The sequence below is a fragment of the Plecotus auritus genome (genome assembly GCF_963455305.1).
Source record: "Plecotus auritus genome assembly, chromosome: 5".
Classification (NCBI taxonomy): domain Eukaryota; kingdom Metazoa; phylum Chordata; class Mammalia; order Chiroptera; family Vespertilionidae; genus Plecotus; species Plecotus auritus.
The window spans coordinates 68,085,184-68,099,994 of NC_137776.1; the positions used below are offsets into that span (position 1 = coordinate 68,085,184).

The 14,811-nt window shown below is 45.7% G+C and overlaps 1 protein-coding gene across 2 annotated transcripts in view; it reads right to left on the reverse strand.

Annotated features, from left to right (window-relative positions):
- The window catches only part of KIF5C (kinesin family member 5C), a 174,902-nt gene that overhangs the window by 55,406 nt on the left and 104,685 nt on the right, over positions 1-14,811 (reverse strand). For both annotated transcript variants that reach the window (XM_080668529.1, XM_080668530.1), the window contains exon 11: positions 8,779-8,927. In XM_080668529.1, coding sequence (XP_080524655.1) covers positions 8,779-8,927 — 149 coding nt within the window. The remainder of the gene's footprint in view (positions 1-8,778; positions 8,928-14,811) is intronic.

Consider the following 14,811-nt stretch of genomic DNA (forward strand, 5'->3'; position numbering starts at 1 on the left):
AACTAAGTCTCTCAAATATCTTCTTGGAAAGCAAACCAAAACCAAACATACTTTCCCCATCACAATGTTTACCATCAACTTCACACTCAGTTTGCTACGATCAGTGAGTGTCTGCAACGTTCCAAGCCTCACTCCACTTAGCCCATAAAATGCATTTTGTGGAAATTCCCCAGGAAAACTGCTCTGAGCCAGAGGAAAGTCCTTAAAAAAACAACAACAACACAGAACTGAGATCCTAATCCGTAGATTCATAAACAGTATAAATCATGCCTCCAGGAACCCACCTGAACACTGTATACATGTATCTCAATATAAACAAAGCACTTTGTGATGTGTAAGTTTTGTTGCTTAAGATTCCATTATCAAACTGATAATCACAAATGGCCTTCATGCCAAATAAAATTAACACGAAATGATTTCACTTGTATCACAGCTTTGTTTCAAGCAGAAACTTGAAGCAAAACCTGGAATCAACTATTACTTTGTTGAATATAAAACTGAGCCAACCCTTTTTCCTTCTAAAGCTCAGCTAGACCCAAACCTTTTCCTAAAATTACTGACCTGAAAGCAAAACCAGAATATCAGAGTAGCCTTTGAACTGACCCTGAACCAGATCAATATTTCATTCAGTTTCAATTCCTGGTTTAAAACATCCACCAACAACCTTAGTGTGCAGACTGAATTTCACCCAATTAAAGGACTTATATTTTCTACAGCTAAATCTCAGGCCATAAAAGCAGTACCATGTTTTAGTTCTTAAGGATTATTTTTGCTTTAAAAAAATTGTACACACACACACACACACACACACACACACACACACACACCTTTTCTAACCACAGAGTATACACTAACACTTGATATCCCTACCTCCCAATTTCTTCCTCCCCAGACAAAGTCACCACTAACACTTTGGTAAATGTCTTTTCTCTGCTTGGCTCATGACTGTATCTCTAATTCTTCAATTTCAGCTTGTGAAATTTGTGAACATGGCAACCTAGTGCAGTAGGAATTTGATCTTCCAGTTTAAACATGATGGTGAATTCTTAACTGTGCTAGACACAAACCAGTCGGATGTTGGCCATAGTACCCATAGGCCAACTCGCCCCAAGTCCAGAAGTGAGATACAAAAATATCTGGAGGAGACATATCCCTGTGTTCTTTGGTTCCAAATGGCCATAGAGGCAGTGCTCTCATAAGGCTGGTGTGAGCTAAGGAGCTGCCCTGTGCACGTTTCACTTCCTCGGGGCAGGCGGAGCCAGGAATGAAACCCCACAACCTAGCAGCATTCACCTGCTCCAAGCAAAGCCACAGGTTTCACCCGCTGGAGCTACTCTGGTCTCCCACTGAGGAATCAGAACAACACCAAGTGCCAGGTTGTCCCAGGCGGGATAGGTTCAAGCGTGGCCACACTGACACCAGGTCCCTGAAAGTGATCAGCCGACTGCATAAATGTTTCCAGCGCTTGGCGGGACACTGAGCCACACTGCTCCTTTCACAGACTAATTAATCACAGGCCCACCGCCTGCTTAAGCTCCTGGCTTGCTTTTTACAAAGGAGAGGAAATGATAATGCCTCTAATACAGCATTGTTCTAAAGATTAATTAAAATAGCATCTGTACAACACAAAAGATATTATTGTTTAAAGTCCATCTCTTAACCCCTCCTCTCCCTGACAAATTGTCAACTCTTTTAGGCTTTGCAGATAAATTACTATTTTTAGTTATTCTGAGATTAGTGTTTCTGGGCTCTTCACAATACTTTCGTGGTTAGAGCTCATTTTCAAAATTAAAATGCAATATATCTATGCAAGCGTCTTTCAGGTATACTTTCATTGTTATTATTAAGACACATTTGAAACCTACAGCAGACTATCTGGTTTCTCTTGACGAATTCTCTGAATCGAAGCATCATCACGTCCCCACAAAGCTACATCTACACAACAAGCCCTTCTAAAGGTCAGGCAGTCGGGATTATTTTTTGCAGCAGCCGTTCGGGCCAAGAACAAAGCAACATGCAGGAACAAAAGCAGCAGGCATCGGTGGAGAGCACAGCTCCTGCCCAGAGAGTTCCCGGAGCTGGTGTTCCCAGCACCACTGCCCTTCAAAGGGCCGAGAAAATGACTTCCAGAAGCGTCCCTGGTAACTACACTGTCCGGCTCACAAACACGTCTGGGGATTATAAATTCCCAACTCTGTGCACAGCCTGACACGAGGCAATCTGTCTCCATGGCAATCTCTCCGCGGTAATTGAGAAGATCCCCTCACTGCAGACCGGCTCTCCCCAGAAGCCCCCAAGAGGTGATTAAGGAGTAACTGATTGTAACAGGAAGACAGCTGCGAACAAACCCCGAGAAATAAGGCCCTAAAATCTGGTGACGGGAGAACAGAAAAGGATTACCAAATGAAGATTAGCATCTATTTTATTTTTATTCTCCTTATTTGCATTAAAAGCAAATTTCTCTCAGTTTACCCCCTGAGGCTTCATACCTGACTACAGGGAAAGAGCTTGTAATATTGTAAAGCACCTGATTTTTTAGAATGACAGCTCCCCTCCCCCTCCACCTAACCCTTCCCTCTTTAAAGAAGCACTCTGGCATTTCCTATTGTCAGCTGTAATTACCTTTAAGGACTGAAAAGATTTGTGTGTACACAGAGCACTGACTTGGAGCATACCTATGAGGTTTGCAGAGCATTTTAATTATAAAATGAAAACCACAGAGGGCACAGGTAATATTTCTATAAAAAGGAGAAATCCATCAATTGCAATAAACAAGAAAAACAGAGTAATCAAAAATTCTTGTTAGGGCTATTAGTTAAAAACTCCAAAAGAGGCTTTTTGATCCTGTGTTTATGAGAAAGAGAGAGAGAGAGAGAGAGAGAGAGAGAGAGAGAGAGAGAGAGAGAGAGAACCATTAGACTGCCAGTAATTCATTAAAATTTCACACGTGAAATGGCAACGAGCTAGTTGTCCTTTTCATAGGTCGTGTCCCTGAAGCCTGTAAGGACACAAGAAGGTAACTGCACTCTCACTAAACTCCAGAGCAGGGCGTACTGGTCCCTCCCAGCTTCTCCCGAAATCATAGAGACCTGCAGAGGGGCTGTGTTCTTTTAAGACCAATTAAACTGGGCCAGTGGCAGACCTAGTGGTAGGTCATTTCTATATCAACGAAACTTTGATATAGAAAGGAAAGGAAATCTTTAAGTTGCCAGACAGGTCAGAGCAGCTAGCCACAAGATATCATTATATAAATGTGAGATTTTAAAAAAAAATCATTCCTTTATGGGATTATTTTGCACGCAAATAGCATCTTTTACCCTAGTTCCTAAAAATATTGTAAGCAGCTTAAGACATTCTCTAATCCCTTCTAGAGAAATCTGCTAATAAGCTGGTCACCCAGGACTCTGCACCCTCTTTACAGTCCTGACTCCCCGATTGGCCGCACCATTCTCCTGGTGGTCAGGGTTTCTGTCAGTGTTTCCCTGTGCCCAAAAGAAGCAAGAGGGCCTAACAAAGTAGACCTCTAGAGTGAAATGCTAACTTCTGAGCATCCACTGCGGTAATCAGGAACCCAGGAAGGGGACCATCATCTTCCTCATAGTTAATGCTAATTGTGTTCCAACCATGGAGGCCACACCATTTCCCAAAGTCCCAGTCAGACCCAAGGTCATGGATTTAGCTCGTTAGGGAACCAAGCCTGGACGGTTTTAAACCTGGAGAAATTTGCTCAGGAGACTGCCAATTTTTCCGTGCCTTCTCAGCCTGTGATGACATGATTTTTGCATGATGTCAGCAAATGGGGAGGTCTACATCTGCTCTGTTGTTTAGTATTATATTTTATTTTATTCAAGAGACGCTGCAGTTATGCCTCCTTGTCAGGTCATTATTCAGCTCTGTGACACCTGGATTTCAGGGCCTCTTTTTCTGACATAAGCCCCTAAATTATCATTTTTCAAATGGCAAGATTCAAAGACGTATCTGAGAAGAGGGCCTGTGTGACAGCTAACCTGGCAGTGCTCTCAATGGTAGAGCTATAGATCCACCCAACCCTTCTGAGCATCACGTGCCCAGTCCTTCAATCTCCCCCTGGCCCCCACCCATCCTATGTGGTCTTCTTGATGGGTTGGGGGAGTGGGAGCCAAAATTCACTCTGAACCCAACTATATAAATCTACCCCCATTTCTAGGATTGTTCGAGTCCTTCCCATACATATGATCAATAAACAACAAGAACTGGGAAAAAATCTTATTTCCGATAGCTGCCCACTCTATCTATCTGTCCTTACACAAGGAGGCTGAACAAATTCCCATGCAGCTAAAGTTGCCACCAGAGCCTCCAGATGCGATGAAGACTGTCACTAGATTTCAGCCACTCAACACCCATTCTCATAACAGCGCCTCGGCTTCCTCCTGAGGAAGGAGCCCTCAAGGCAGGCGGCCTGGGTCAGACAGCACATCAGAATGCGTCCTGTCTTCCCCGGGCAAGCACAGCACCACACGCTCTATCTCCTCTCTTGGGCCCCTGGATCTGAATCACAGAATGCAAGGAGGATATGACGTTCCCGGGGATTCACTCCCGTGCACCCCTGTTGATTTTCCCCTGTTGCCTGTGTCTTGGCAGCAGCCCCAGCTTCACGTTTGAGGCTGGTTCCTCGGCTGTTGTTTTGGTTCTGGGGTCATTCAGAGCCTTCGAATGCGTTGTCTTCCTGTGTAAGCCACCAGGGTCAATTCCTGTAGCTTGCACCCCAAGGACCCTCACTGGCTCAGTGGGGAATGACACCAGGAGAGTGGGTGGCTTTGCCCCTTCCTTCTTTATAAAAACAAGGTGTGGCCTCTCCTTAAGCCACTATGCACATGCCCTAAACCATTTGCCTTGATGGCAATGGCAGAAATGACTTAGGCCTGGTGCCGTAAGTACATATGCAATTACAGGCCATATTCGGAGAATCCATGTTCTCCTCTGCGCAGAGGAGAAACTGACTGCCAGGCTTGCATTCTGAAGTGGCCCATTCAGCTACAAAGGGTTGGAGGGGGTAAAGGCTGGGGGCGGAGGGGACAGCCTATAGGCAGTAACAGGACAGTATTTCTCAACCTCTGAGTGACTTTGCACAGCACAGTACCATTACTGCTAACTTATTTCCTCCCTTATTTCCATTATCTGCCTGATCCCCTTTGCTGTTGGGGCATCACAGTATTTTACCTTTCCTGCTCCTTTGTGTTCCTACCTCATTCTACCGAAAAAGCACACGCGCACACACACGCACACACACGCACACTCTTTTCTGCTACGCTCCATCTCTCTCACTTTCCCACAGTTGGAGGACAGCAGGGCAGCCAATCTTTTAAATTATAAACACACCACTCAAGGAAAGAAATCTCTTCTCCGGGGAAGGGTGCATGCTACTGACAATGCTCTCTTAACTTGTTCAGACCATAATGTGGAAATGTCAGTACCAGGAATCGATGAGGTGAACTTGGTGGCTGCTCCCACAAGTTTAGAACCAATGTGTGTGTGTTAAATTTCAAAAGAATGTTGGAACTATCCTATCACTTTGGTTTTAGTGGAGGGCACTCCACTTTCAAAATCCCAGTTCCCTCATTGACTCAAACCAGCCATGCCCTCATGATGACGAGGCGTTAGAGCTGGTGCCTGGGACACCATGAAGTCCCTTCCTTTCTGGCATGGTCCATCCAGCTGGCTCAGACACAAATCTCGAGGACCGAGTGCAGGCTGCATCCACAGTGGGAAGGGGATGAACTTAGGAGTCAAGAAGCTCTGCTCGGATCCCAGCTCTCCCAGGGACAGAGTCACCTCGGGCGAGTCTTTCAAGCTGTCAAAACCACAAGGACTACCTGAGGATTACACAGCAGCCTAGGACTGAAACAACAAGCCTGGGGGTTTGCTGCATATGTGATGTAGTTAATCCTTGAGATAGCCCTTCACTCACAGCTGGACAAGGGACTACTCCACCAGCCTGGAATTTTTATTATTAGAGTTGGTTGTCTACATTCAAGAACTTTCGCTTTCAGAAAAATCACCGTTAAAATGCCGTGTGAGCTCTGGCAGATAGGAGAGCTCTGCAGAGCTCCCTTCCCCCGCCACAGCCACTCAGGGATTCCATGGTAACAGGAGTCTCTCAAGACTACCTCCCGCTGCTCTTCTTCCCTCTCCCCTCACTCTAGTCCACAGGGGACGACCTTCAGTTACTTCCTAGAGATGGATGACACTCCAATTTCTCCCTCTAGTTCAGGTAGCTCCTCTCAGCTCCGGACCCTCGGACCCGACTTATTACTTGGTATTTTAACCTGGCATGTTCCACAGGCACCCGCAGCCCCCTACTCCTCTCCCTGGTCTACAGCCTGGTTCTTCTCTGTCTCAGTGCACAGTTCTGCCCTCCACCAAACGCAGCAAGCCAGAGGCTTGGCATGCTCTTTACATAGCCACTCTTCGCCAAGCTGTGTGATTTCACCTCCCAAATACCTCTCTCTTTCCAATGCCGTCTCTCCGTTCAGCTATTGAAATCTGCCCCCTGGATAACCACCCTGGTTCCTGGCCCTCCTCCCACCCTCTCCAGTCCATTCTGCAACACAATCAATGGATCTTCAAAAGGCTAATCTTACCCTATGATCTGCAGCTTAATATCCTTGAATGGCTTCTCGCTGCTTCCAAGATAATGACCAACATCCTGAACAAGAGCTGCCCGGCTCTGCACAGGACAGGCCTGCCTACCCCTCCTGCCCAGCTCAAGCCAGTGCTCCCACCTTAGTTTTCCACACTGGCCTTCCTGCCCCACCCCTCAGGGACACTGTAACCATGGCTGCCTTCACCTTCACCCCAACTTCCACTTGCACCTCCTTGCACCTGGCTTACTGCTCTGTCTCTCTTGGATCTGATTCCCTATGTTGCTTATTAGGGGACATTTTCACTGACTTCTCAGTCAAGCTTAGGGCCTCTTGTTGTGATAACTTTTAGCACCTTATACTTTCCCTTTTGGCATGGATTACCAACCACAACACGTTTACTGATTCTGGCTGGAATCTACCTCCCCCTTCAGACTGTAAGCTCGTGAAGACAGAGACCGTGTCTGGCTGCTCAGCTTTAATCTCCAGCACTGCATTATGTTTACTTGACATACATTTATAAAAGTCCACCATGTGCCAGAAATTAGTCATACGTTCGTTTCTCCAAATTATGGAAATTAAGGGCATGCGTAGGATCTCACCCTACAGGGCACAGACTACAGTAAATTTCTGAGTGGACCTGCAAGGTAGTGTAACAAACAGTTAAAATGATGCCCCATCAAAGTCCAAGAGCAGGGGGAGAGCGTGCAAGGCACGAGGCAGGTCAGGTAAGCAGGGTGGCAGGCAGACCCAGAGGACAGGCTGACTGAGGGGTGGGAAACTGAAAGGTTAGAGCTTGGCAAGGGACAGGAAAGAACAGAAAAACAAGTTAGTTGCCCACTCCACAGTATTTCCGAGGCCAGTCCCCCTCCCTGTACCAAAAGCTTTACTGAAGTCCCAGTCACCCAGCAGAGAACTGACCCAAGAGCATCCCAGAAATAGAACCAAATTTAATGTGGCGCTCCCTGCTCTGCCAAGCATCCCTCCCACTCTCCTGCTCCTGCCAAATCACAAGGAAGCATCCACCAGCCCAGGTGCTGAATTATTCAATTATTCTAGCAGCTTTCAAAACACGTGTGCAGCTAGGAAATCTCCCGAAAAGAAACGAATAGTGTTATTTAGGCTACTGGGTCATTTCTTGAACCGCTCTTGAATCCTGCTTTGCTTTTCAATTGAACAGAAGCTCATTGACACCCCACCCTCCCTAGCAAAAAGCAGTGGCATATCACCGCAAGACGATCTGCCGCTGACTTTGCAGTGACCAACAGGCAGGTCACCTCGCGAACCTGCACGACAGCCCCCACGCTGAGTCACCACACTGAGGTCTGGCGCAGCACCGAACACACATGGAACACAGCAGCAAAAAATCCAACTACCCACTGTCCCCACACACACTCACCTGCCTTATTGCAGTTAAAAAAAAAATGATAAACTTCTACCTTTGAACTTCCATCACAATGCTAAAATGTCAGTGGAAGTAATCTGTCTACAGTTAGATCTGAAAACCCCTCTTCAACGCCTCACCCACAACCCACCCACCCATGCACGTCAGCTGCCTGAGATATTTTCTTCCAGCAGAACAAACCAAAGAGACTGTTTTGAGGGAAAAGAAAAACGAGTCACGAAACAAGCCTTTAAGACTCCATTTTAGCGCCAAGCTTTCAGGAGCCTTCTATTTCTGGCTCTGAAGAGGCAGAGCATGAAAATGAAATGGGGGAAAAGGACAAAGAAAAAAAGCAAATATTTACCAGAGGCAACTTTAACCTCAAATCAATTCTAGAACTCGCATAGGCGAGAAGGACAGTTTTCATTGATGAAAGCAATCTGAGCCACAAAGTCTCAGGCGCTGCCCTCTGACCCGCAGACATGGCTTCCAGTGGGTGAATTAGAGTAACAGACAGAGGGGCATCTCATTGGAAATAGATTAAGGCAACCTCGCAAACAGTCACCTGCCCACCCTAAGAACGCACATCAGCCAAGCGACAGGGTGGGGTGGGGAACTCTGCTGGGAATGAGAAAACATCTGCCAGTTACACAGGTTGTTGTAAGACAGGACCAAGCTCCCCCATCATCGCTCTCTCCCAAGTGCCCCGGGATGCCGACTGCCGTGGGAAAAGCAGCACACACTTGTGCCCCGCTCTTCCTCTCCGCTCCTCACCGTTTCTCCACCTGTTTAGCTCCACCTCCAGATGCTGGATAACATTCTTCAAAGTCTTGTTTTTCTCTTTCTCTTTCTCGTATTTCTTCTTCCATTCTTCAGCGGTCAGCTCCAGGTTCACAGAGACTGTGTTCTTGATGGTCTTAGCCCTGGGGTTAGAAACGAAAGGGAAAGACTAAGCACAGCCATCAGCATTAGCTAAATCGTATATTCCTTTCATGGCAAGAGACTGGGACTGGGGAGCAGGAGGGACCCTGAGGCTTTCACCTACCACCCTTTTACCCGGCTCTATTAATGGCACTGCTTACTCCTCAGGCTCCAAACACACCTTTTCCTTTTCCTCATTACCGCCTCTCAATCTCTAAATCCAGTGGATTTTCATTGGAATTGTCTCTCAGGGTCACCTTTCTCTATTCCCTGTCTCCATCTTGATCTGTGTTCTCAGCCCTAACTTATGGTTAAAGCCTTTTTCAAATAGTCAATATTCTCCTTTAAACACCTTCATACCGCTTACAGATTCCTCTTCCTAAGTAGAGCTTCCTTTCAATTCAATTAAGATGTATGAAAAACGGCATATACCAAGACAAATGAGACAAGGCCTCTCGCCTCTTAGAGCTTGCACTTTCTCTTCGAATAATACACAGACCGAAATAACACATACCATTTCTCTTCCTCACACTACCTGAAGTCACCCCTGATGTGCTGAACACATGTCTACTCACACCTCCTGGGCCAGTCAGGTCACTAACCAAGCACGGCTGGCCAGGTGAAACCACGGCTCCCTGCGGGGCACATGCCCCCATCATAGCCAATTTTTGCCACAGAGGAATGGAGGGCCACTATTCCCAGGTCATCCCATTTTTTAAAGTCAGAAATCAAGATTTTTATTTGTGTCTCTCAGTTTGTAACAATTTTTCAAAATAATGTGTGAGACTAACAAACATGTCTAAAAGCCACCAATTTTCCATTCCTAATATAGAGACCTCCTAGAACATATGGCTGGGGTCGGGGTGGGGGGAAGACGCCACAGATGTTTGGGCAATAACTCAAGGTACCTACTGGTGAGAGCAAAGGCAATGGCAGCACTAGCCTATACTAAAAAATAAATAAACAAAATGACAACTAGCTACATGTAGAAATGAACACATAAAGCTGGCTGGTGTTGCTCAGTGGTTGAGTGTTGACCCATGAACCAGGAGGTCGTGATTGGCATCCCAGTCAAGGCACATGCCCAGGTTGCTGGCTTGATCCCCAATAAGGGGTGTGTAGGAGGCAGCTGATCGATGAGTCTCTCTCATCATTGATGTTTCTCTTTCTCTCACTCTCCCTTCCTCTCTGAAATCAATCCTATATAATAAAAGCATAATATGCAAATCAACCAAATGGCCAAACAGCGAACGACCATCCGGACAACCATCTGGGACCACACTATGACACCCACTGGCACCAGGCCAGCCAAGGTGGGAGAGATGCAATTGGCCGGGGGCCCAGCCATCGCCCCACGATAGCCCCACAGAGGGAGGCCCAGGCCACCAACTGGCGGGCTGCGGCGGGTGGGTGGGGCCTCCCTCTGTGAGAGAAGCCAGTGCAGGCAGCCGGGGGAAAGGCCTACTCTTGCACGAATTTCATGCATCGGGCCTCTAGTAAAAATATAAATAAAAAATACATGAACACATAAGCAGACATGTCTAGTCAAAAAGTAAACTGTCCATGCAGAATCCCACTTGTTACTCACTTTTTAAGGTAAAAACTTCGTTTAAAAGTATGTGATATCCTGTTTTATTTGCTATTACCTTTTTTATTTTAAACTCCCACTGGTTCTTGTACTGTCATACTTGCTGGCACGAGCTGATGTGATTCAGGTTAATTACTGTTGTCATCAAATGACATTTTGGACAGGATTTCTATTTCCGTGAAGGAAATTCAGCAGTGCTCACCAGCGCTACCGATGTCATTCCAAAGATTAATTCTTACAGCAGACAACTAAATAACCCAACTGTCAAAAGAGGAGTTAAGCAATTTCAATGGAAGACTCCACTTAAGAATTAGTATAATTCTCTCTCGCATTCACTGAGCTTGAGGTTGTGGTCCCCAGTCATGATTCAACTGATCTTTCAAACAGCAGCAGTTGTGTTACTACGTTAAGTCTGTGCCCGGCCGGCACTCTCGCCCGCCCTCTAACACCCCAGACGGTGCCGTGGATGTTCCTCAGACACAAGCACACACACCGCAGCATCCATTACCCATTATCCACTTAGTGAGTCAGAAGGCGAAAAGTAACCTGTGGCTGAAAATGCTTGCGGACATTGAAGGGTGCACTGTGAGGCTACTAATCTTTTTAAATCGCCAAGATTCTCTTGAGGATTTCTAATGACACTAGAGCGAGAAGAGGAGAGCCTCTCAGCTACACTCAGGCAGGTCCAGCCAGAAGGGGGTGTCTGTGAGCAGACCCAGCAGGGCTTCCCTGGTGTCACTGGTCTTCCTTTTCAAAGTTCCTTTAAGTTCTTTTTCTTCCACTCCTGTAGTAGTCAAGGTCCTGGTAAGAACCTGATGGCCCACCAATACTGCATGATTTGGACGAGTTTAACAAAGGTATGGGGAGAGTGTTGGGAAATAATGAGAGATGATGCATACCCCACATTAGTTATGGGGAGCCATTACCACCCTTGGACTGAGGGGACCCAGCGGGAGGGAGCTAAGAGAAGCAGGCTGCCCACTGGGAGCAGTGACAGTCTTTAGTTTGGGGACACAGCCACCCAAAGTGACCCTGCATGGAAAGAGGCAAGAAATTAATGCTCTTTATGCGTCGATGGGTCAGTCTCACTGCGACATTTGATTAATCCAACGTGACCTGATCACTCACAAAGGAGCACAAAAGTTTCCTAGGTATTCATTTCCAAAGCCCTCAGGTTTTCAACCAGAGGCTCCAAGATGCACCAATAAATGCCTGCTCCACAGTTATAACCACAGCATACAATGAGTCAACTCCTAACCAAAGGCCACTCAGGAAAAGAACCTTCATTAATCTCAGGTTTATAACCTAACAGCAGGACTAAGCACAAATGAGCCAATTCTTGAAAGTATAATTATCAGAGATCTGTTTTGTCATTTTCTTTGTTTCAACATGCTTCAGAAACACCACTTAAGTAATAAGATAATCTAGGTTTGCCCAAGTATCTTCTCCCAGTAGGGAGGGAACTAGGACCCCATTTTTAAAAGACCTCAAAGCTAATGAATGTTAACCACCTTTGGAGAAGGAAAGCCAAGCACAGCAGACAGGGCAGAGGTCACAGAACATCTTCCACCCAGACCCCCATACAGAGACAGTGAAGCCAGAAAAGGACTCTGCGGGCGTGATCACTAAGGAACAGGATGAGGGAGACCTTGCTGCCCTGCCCTTGAGCAGCATTGTTATTTCCGCGCCAGCACCTCTGGGTCCCTCTCTCACTGAATTTGTGGTTGACATGTTCAGAAGCACATGGCCAGGCTTCTAAGACTGCTGACCGTGTCCACTTCCACCAGCGAGGTTAAGTCCCCATACATGACGACCCTCTATAGGCGTCCTCAGAGCTGGGCACGTGAATCAACCCTGGAGAGGAAGGGAAGTCCTAGAACCACTTGGTTCACATTCCTCTGCGTCCTGATTAATCCCATCTCTACCTAATTCCTCAAAAATTGCCTATACTCGTACTTTCTGGCCATAGTCAGTCCTAAATAATATACTGACTATGTATAATTGGAGCTTCTTCTAAGTATCTTGTCCTGTGTGGAAGAGCCAGGAAGACGCTTGTTCTTGGCACTTTCCTGTCCTCTTGTTCTCAGCATTCTCCTTCCTTCTCCAGATGTTCAGGGCAGTGCTGGCGTTTGAACAAGGAGCTCTAGACAAGCTCACACCGGCAATGCACAGGGTACATCTTGTAATGTGTGATTCTGCACTGTGAATGGTGTGCCAGTATGTATGAGAGAGACTGAGATCCTCCCACTGTGGGGTGGGAGAGGGTGGTGAAGCAGCCTTCTCTATCAGTCAGGGTTCTCAAGAGAAACAGAACCAACAGGACAGATATAGAGAAAGATGATGGATGGGTAGGTAGATAGATAAGTAGATAGATATCATATACATATCATATACCCTATGATATATAAGATATAGCTTGCATTTCTTACGCTTATTTACTTATCTAAAGAACTGGGCTCACATGATTGTGGCACTGGCAAGTCTGAGAGCCATAGGGCAGGCCAGCAGACTGGGCGCGCAGGCAGAAATGGATGCTGCAGTCTCAGGGGAGAACCTCTTCTCTGAGAAACTCCCATTTTTGTCCTTAAGGCCTTCGACTGATTGGGTGTATCATGGAGGGTAATGTGCTTTACTTTTTTTTTTTTTTTAATTGAGATAAGATAGTTTTACAGCATTATTTAAGTTTCAGGCATGCAACGTTATAATTCGACATCTGTACACACTATACTGTGCTCACCACACCAAATGTCTCCACCCGTAACCACACAGCTGACTCCCTTTACCATTTCACCCTCTCTCCAGCCCCCTTACTGATAACCACCATCTTTTATCTGCCTGGTTTTTATTATTTTTTTGTTGTTTATTCATTTGTTTTGTTTTCATTCCACATATAAGTGAAATCACATGATTTTTGTTAATTTTTGTCTGACTTAAAACCATCAAGGTCCATCCATGTAGTCGCAAATGGCAAGATTTCTAATGTGCTTTTATTTAGTCAACTGATGGTAGTAGATGTTAACCACATCTACAAAATACCTTCATAGCAGCACCTAGGTTAGTGCTTGATTAAATAATCGGCTACTACAGCCTAGCCAGGTTGACACATAAAACTGTCACACCTTATAAGTGTATTTCTAGTATCACATGATCTCACTCATCTAGGGGAAATAATGAACAACATAAACTGATGAACAAAAACAGACCTGGAGACAGGGAAGCATCGATCAGACTGTCAAACCTCAGGGAAGGCAGGGGAGGGTGGGGGTAAGGGGAAGAGATCAACCAGAGCACTTGTATGCATGCATATAAGCCTACCAGTGGTCACAGACAACAGAGGGGTGGGGGCATGCGTGGGGAGGGGTTTGGGATGGGAATGGGGGGATGAGGACAAATATGTGATACCTTAATCAATAAAGAAATAAAAAAAAAAAACTGTCACACCTTTCAGTTTGCTCTGAGTCCTAGTTCCCAGATAAAACTCCTAACCTTCTTCTGGAAACGTGACTGCTACAAGTTGCCTTCCCATTTCCTGGTAAGGCCATTTCCCTGCTTGTAAGTGGGGGACGTAGGGAAGGAGAAATTAAAAGCTTTAATTTTTATCTTCTGAAAAGCTCTAGTCTCCAAGAAACATTAAGAAATGACCAACCTGGATGAGAATCTGGTCTCAGCTCAAACTTGTCATCCATAGTATCTGTCCCTTCAAGAGCTGTAATTAACCATAATGGTGCTTCAGCAACAGGGCCCGGCAAAGTGTGATTTGGGTCTTTTTTCATTTTATGTCAAAAGTGTATTCAAGTGTCTGCATTGGCCAAAGTGCTCACTCCAGCCCTGCAGGGAACCTGCTATCACTCTCTGGTGACATGAATTTTGCATGCACCCCACTCAGGCATTTGCTCTGCCTGATCCAGCTGCCACTAAACTGAGCATGCAATTAAAAACGAAGAACACATCAGGAAAAGAAGAAAGAATATCACTTTCCCTAAATTATCAATTCTTCCACATTCCACATACAAATAAACCTTTAAATTATTCATACTGGATCAATCAAAACTCTTGGTGCCAAAGATGTGCTAATTCTCTAAACTGATTGGCCTGTCCCCTCAGGGCTCCCTCTTCCCTCATTACCACCCCAAATCAAAGTCCATTAAATAGGCTTCCCAGATAATTGGGTGATTTCAGCTCATACTTCTTTTTTTTATTCCTTATTGTTTAAAGGACAACATATGTCTTCTTTTTCCCTCTCAGCTCATACTCCTAAAACTTATAAATATCTTTTTCGAATAGTGCTATAAAAGTAT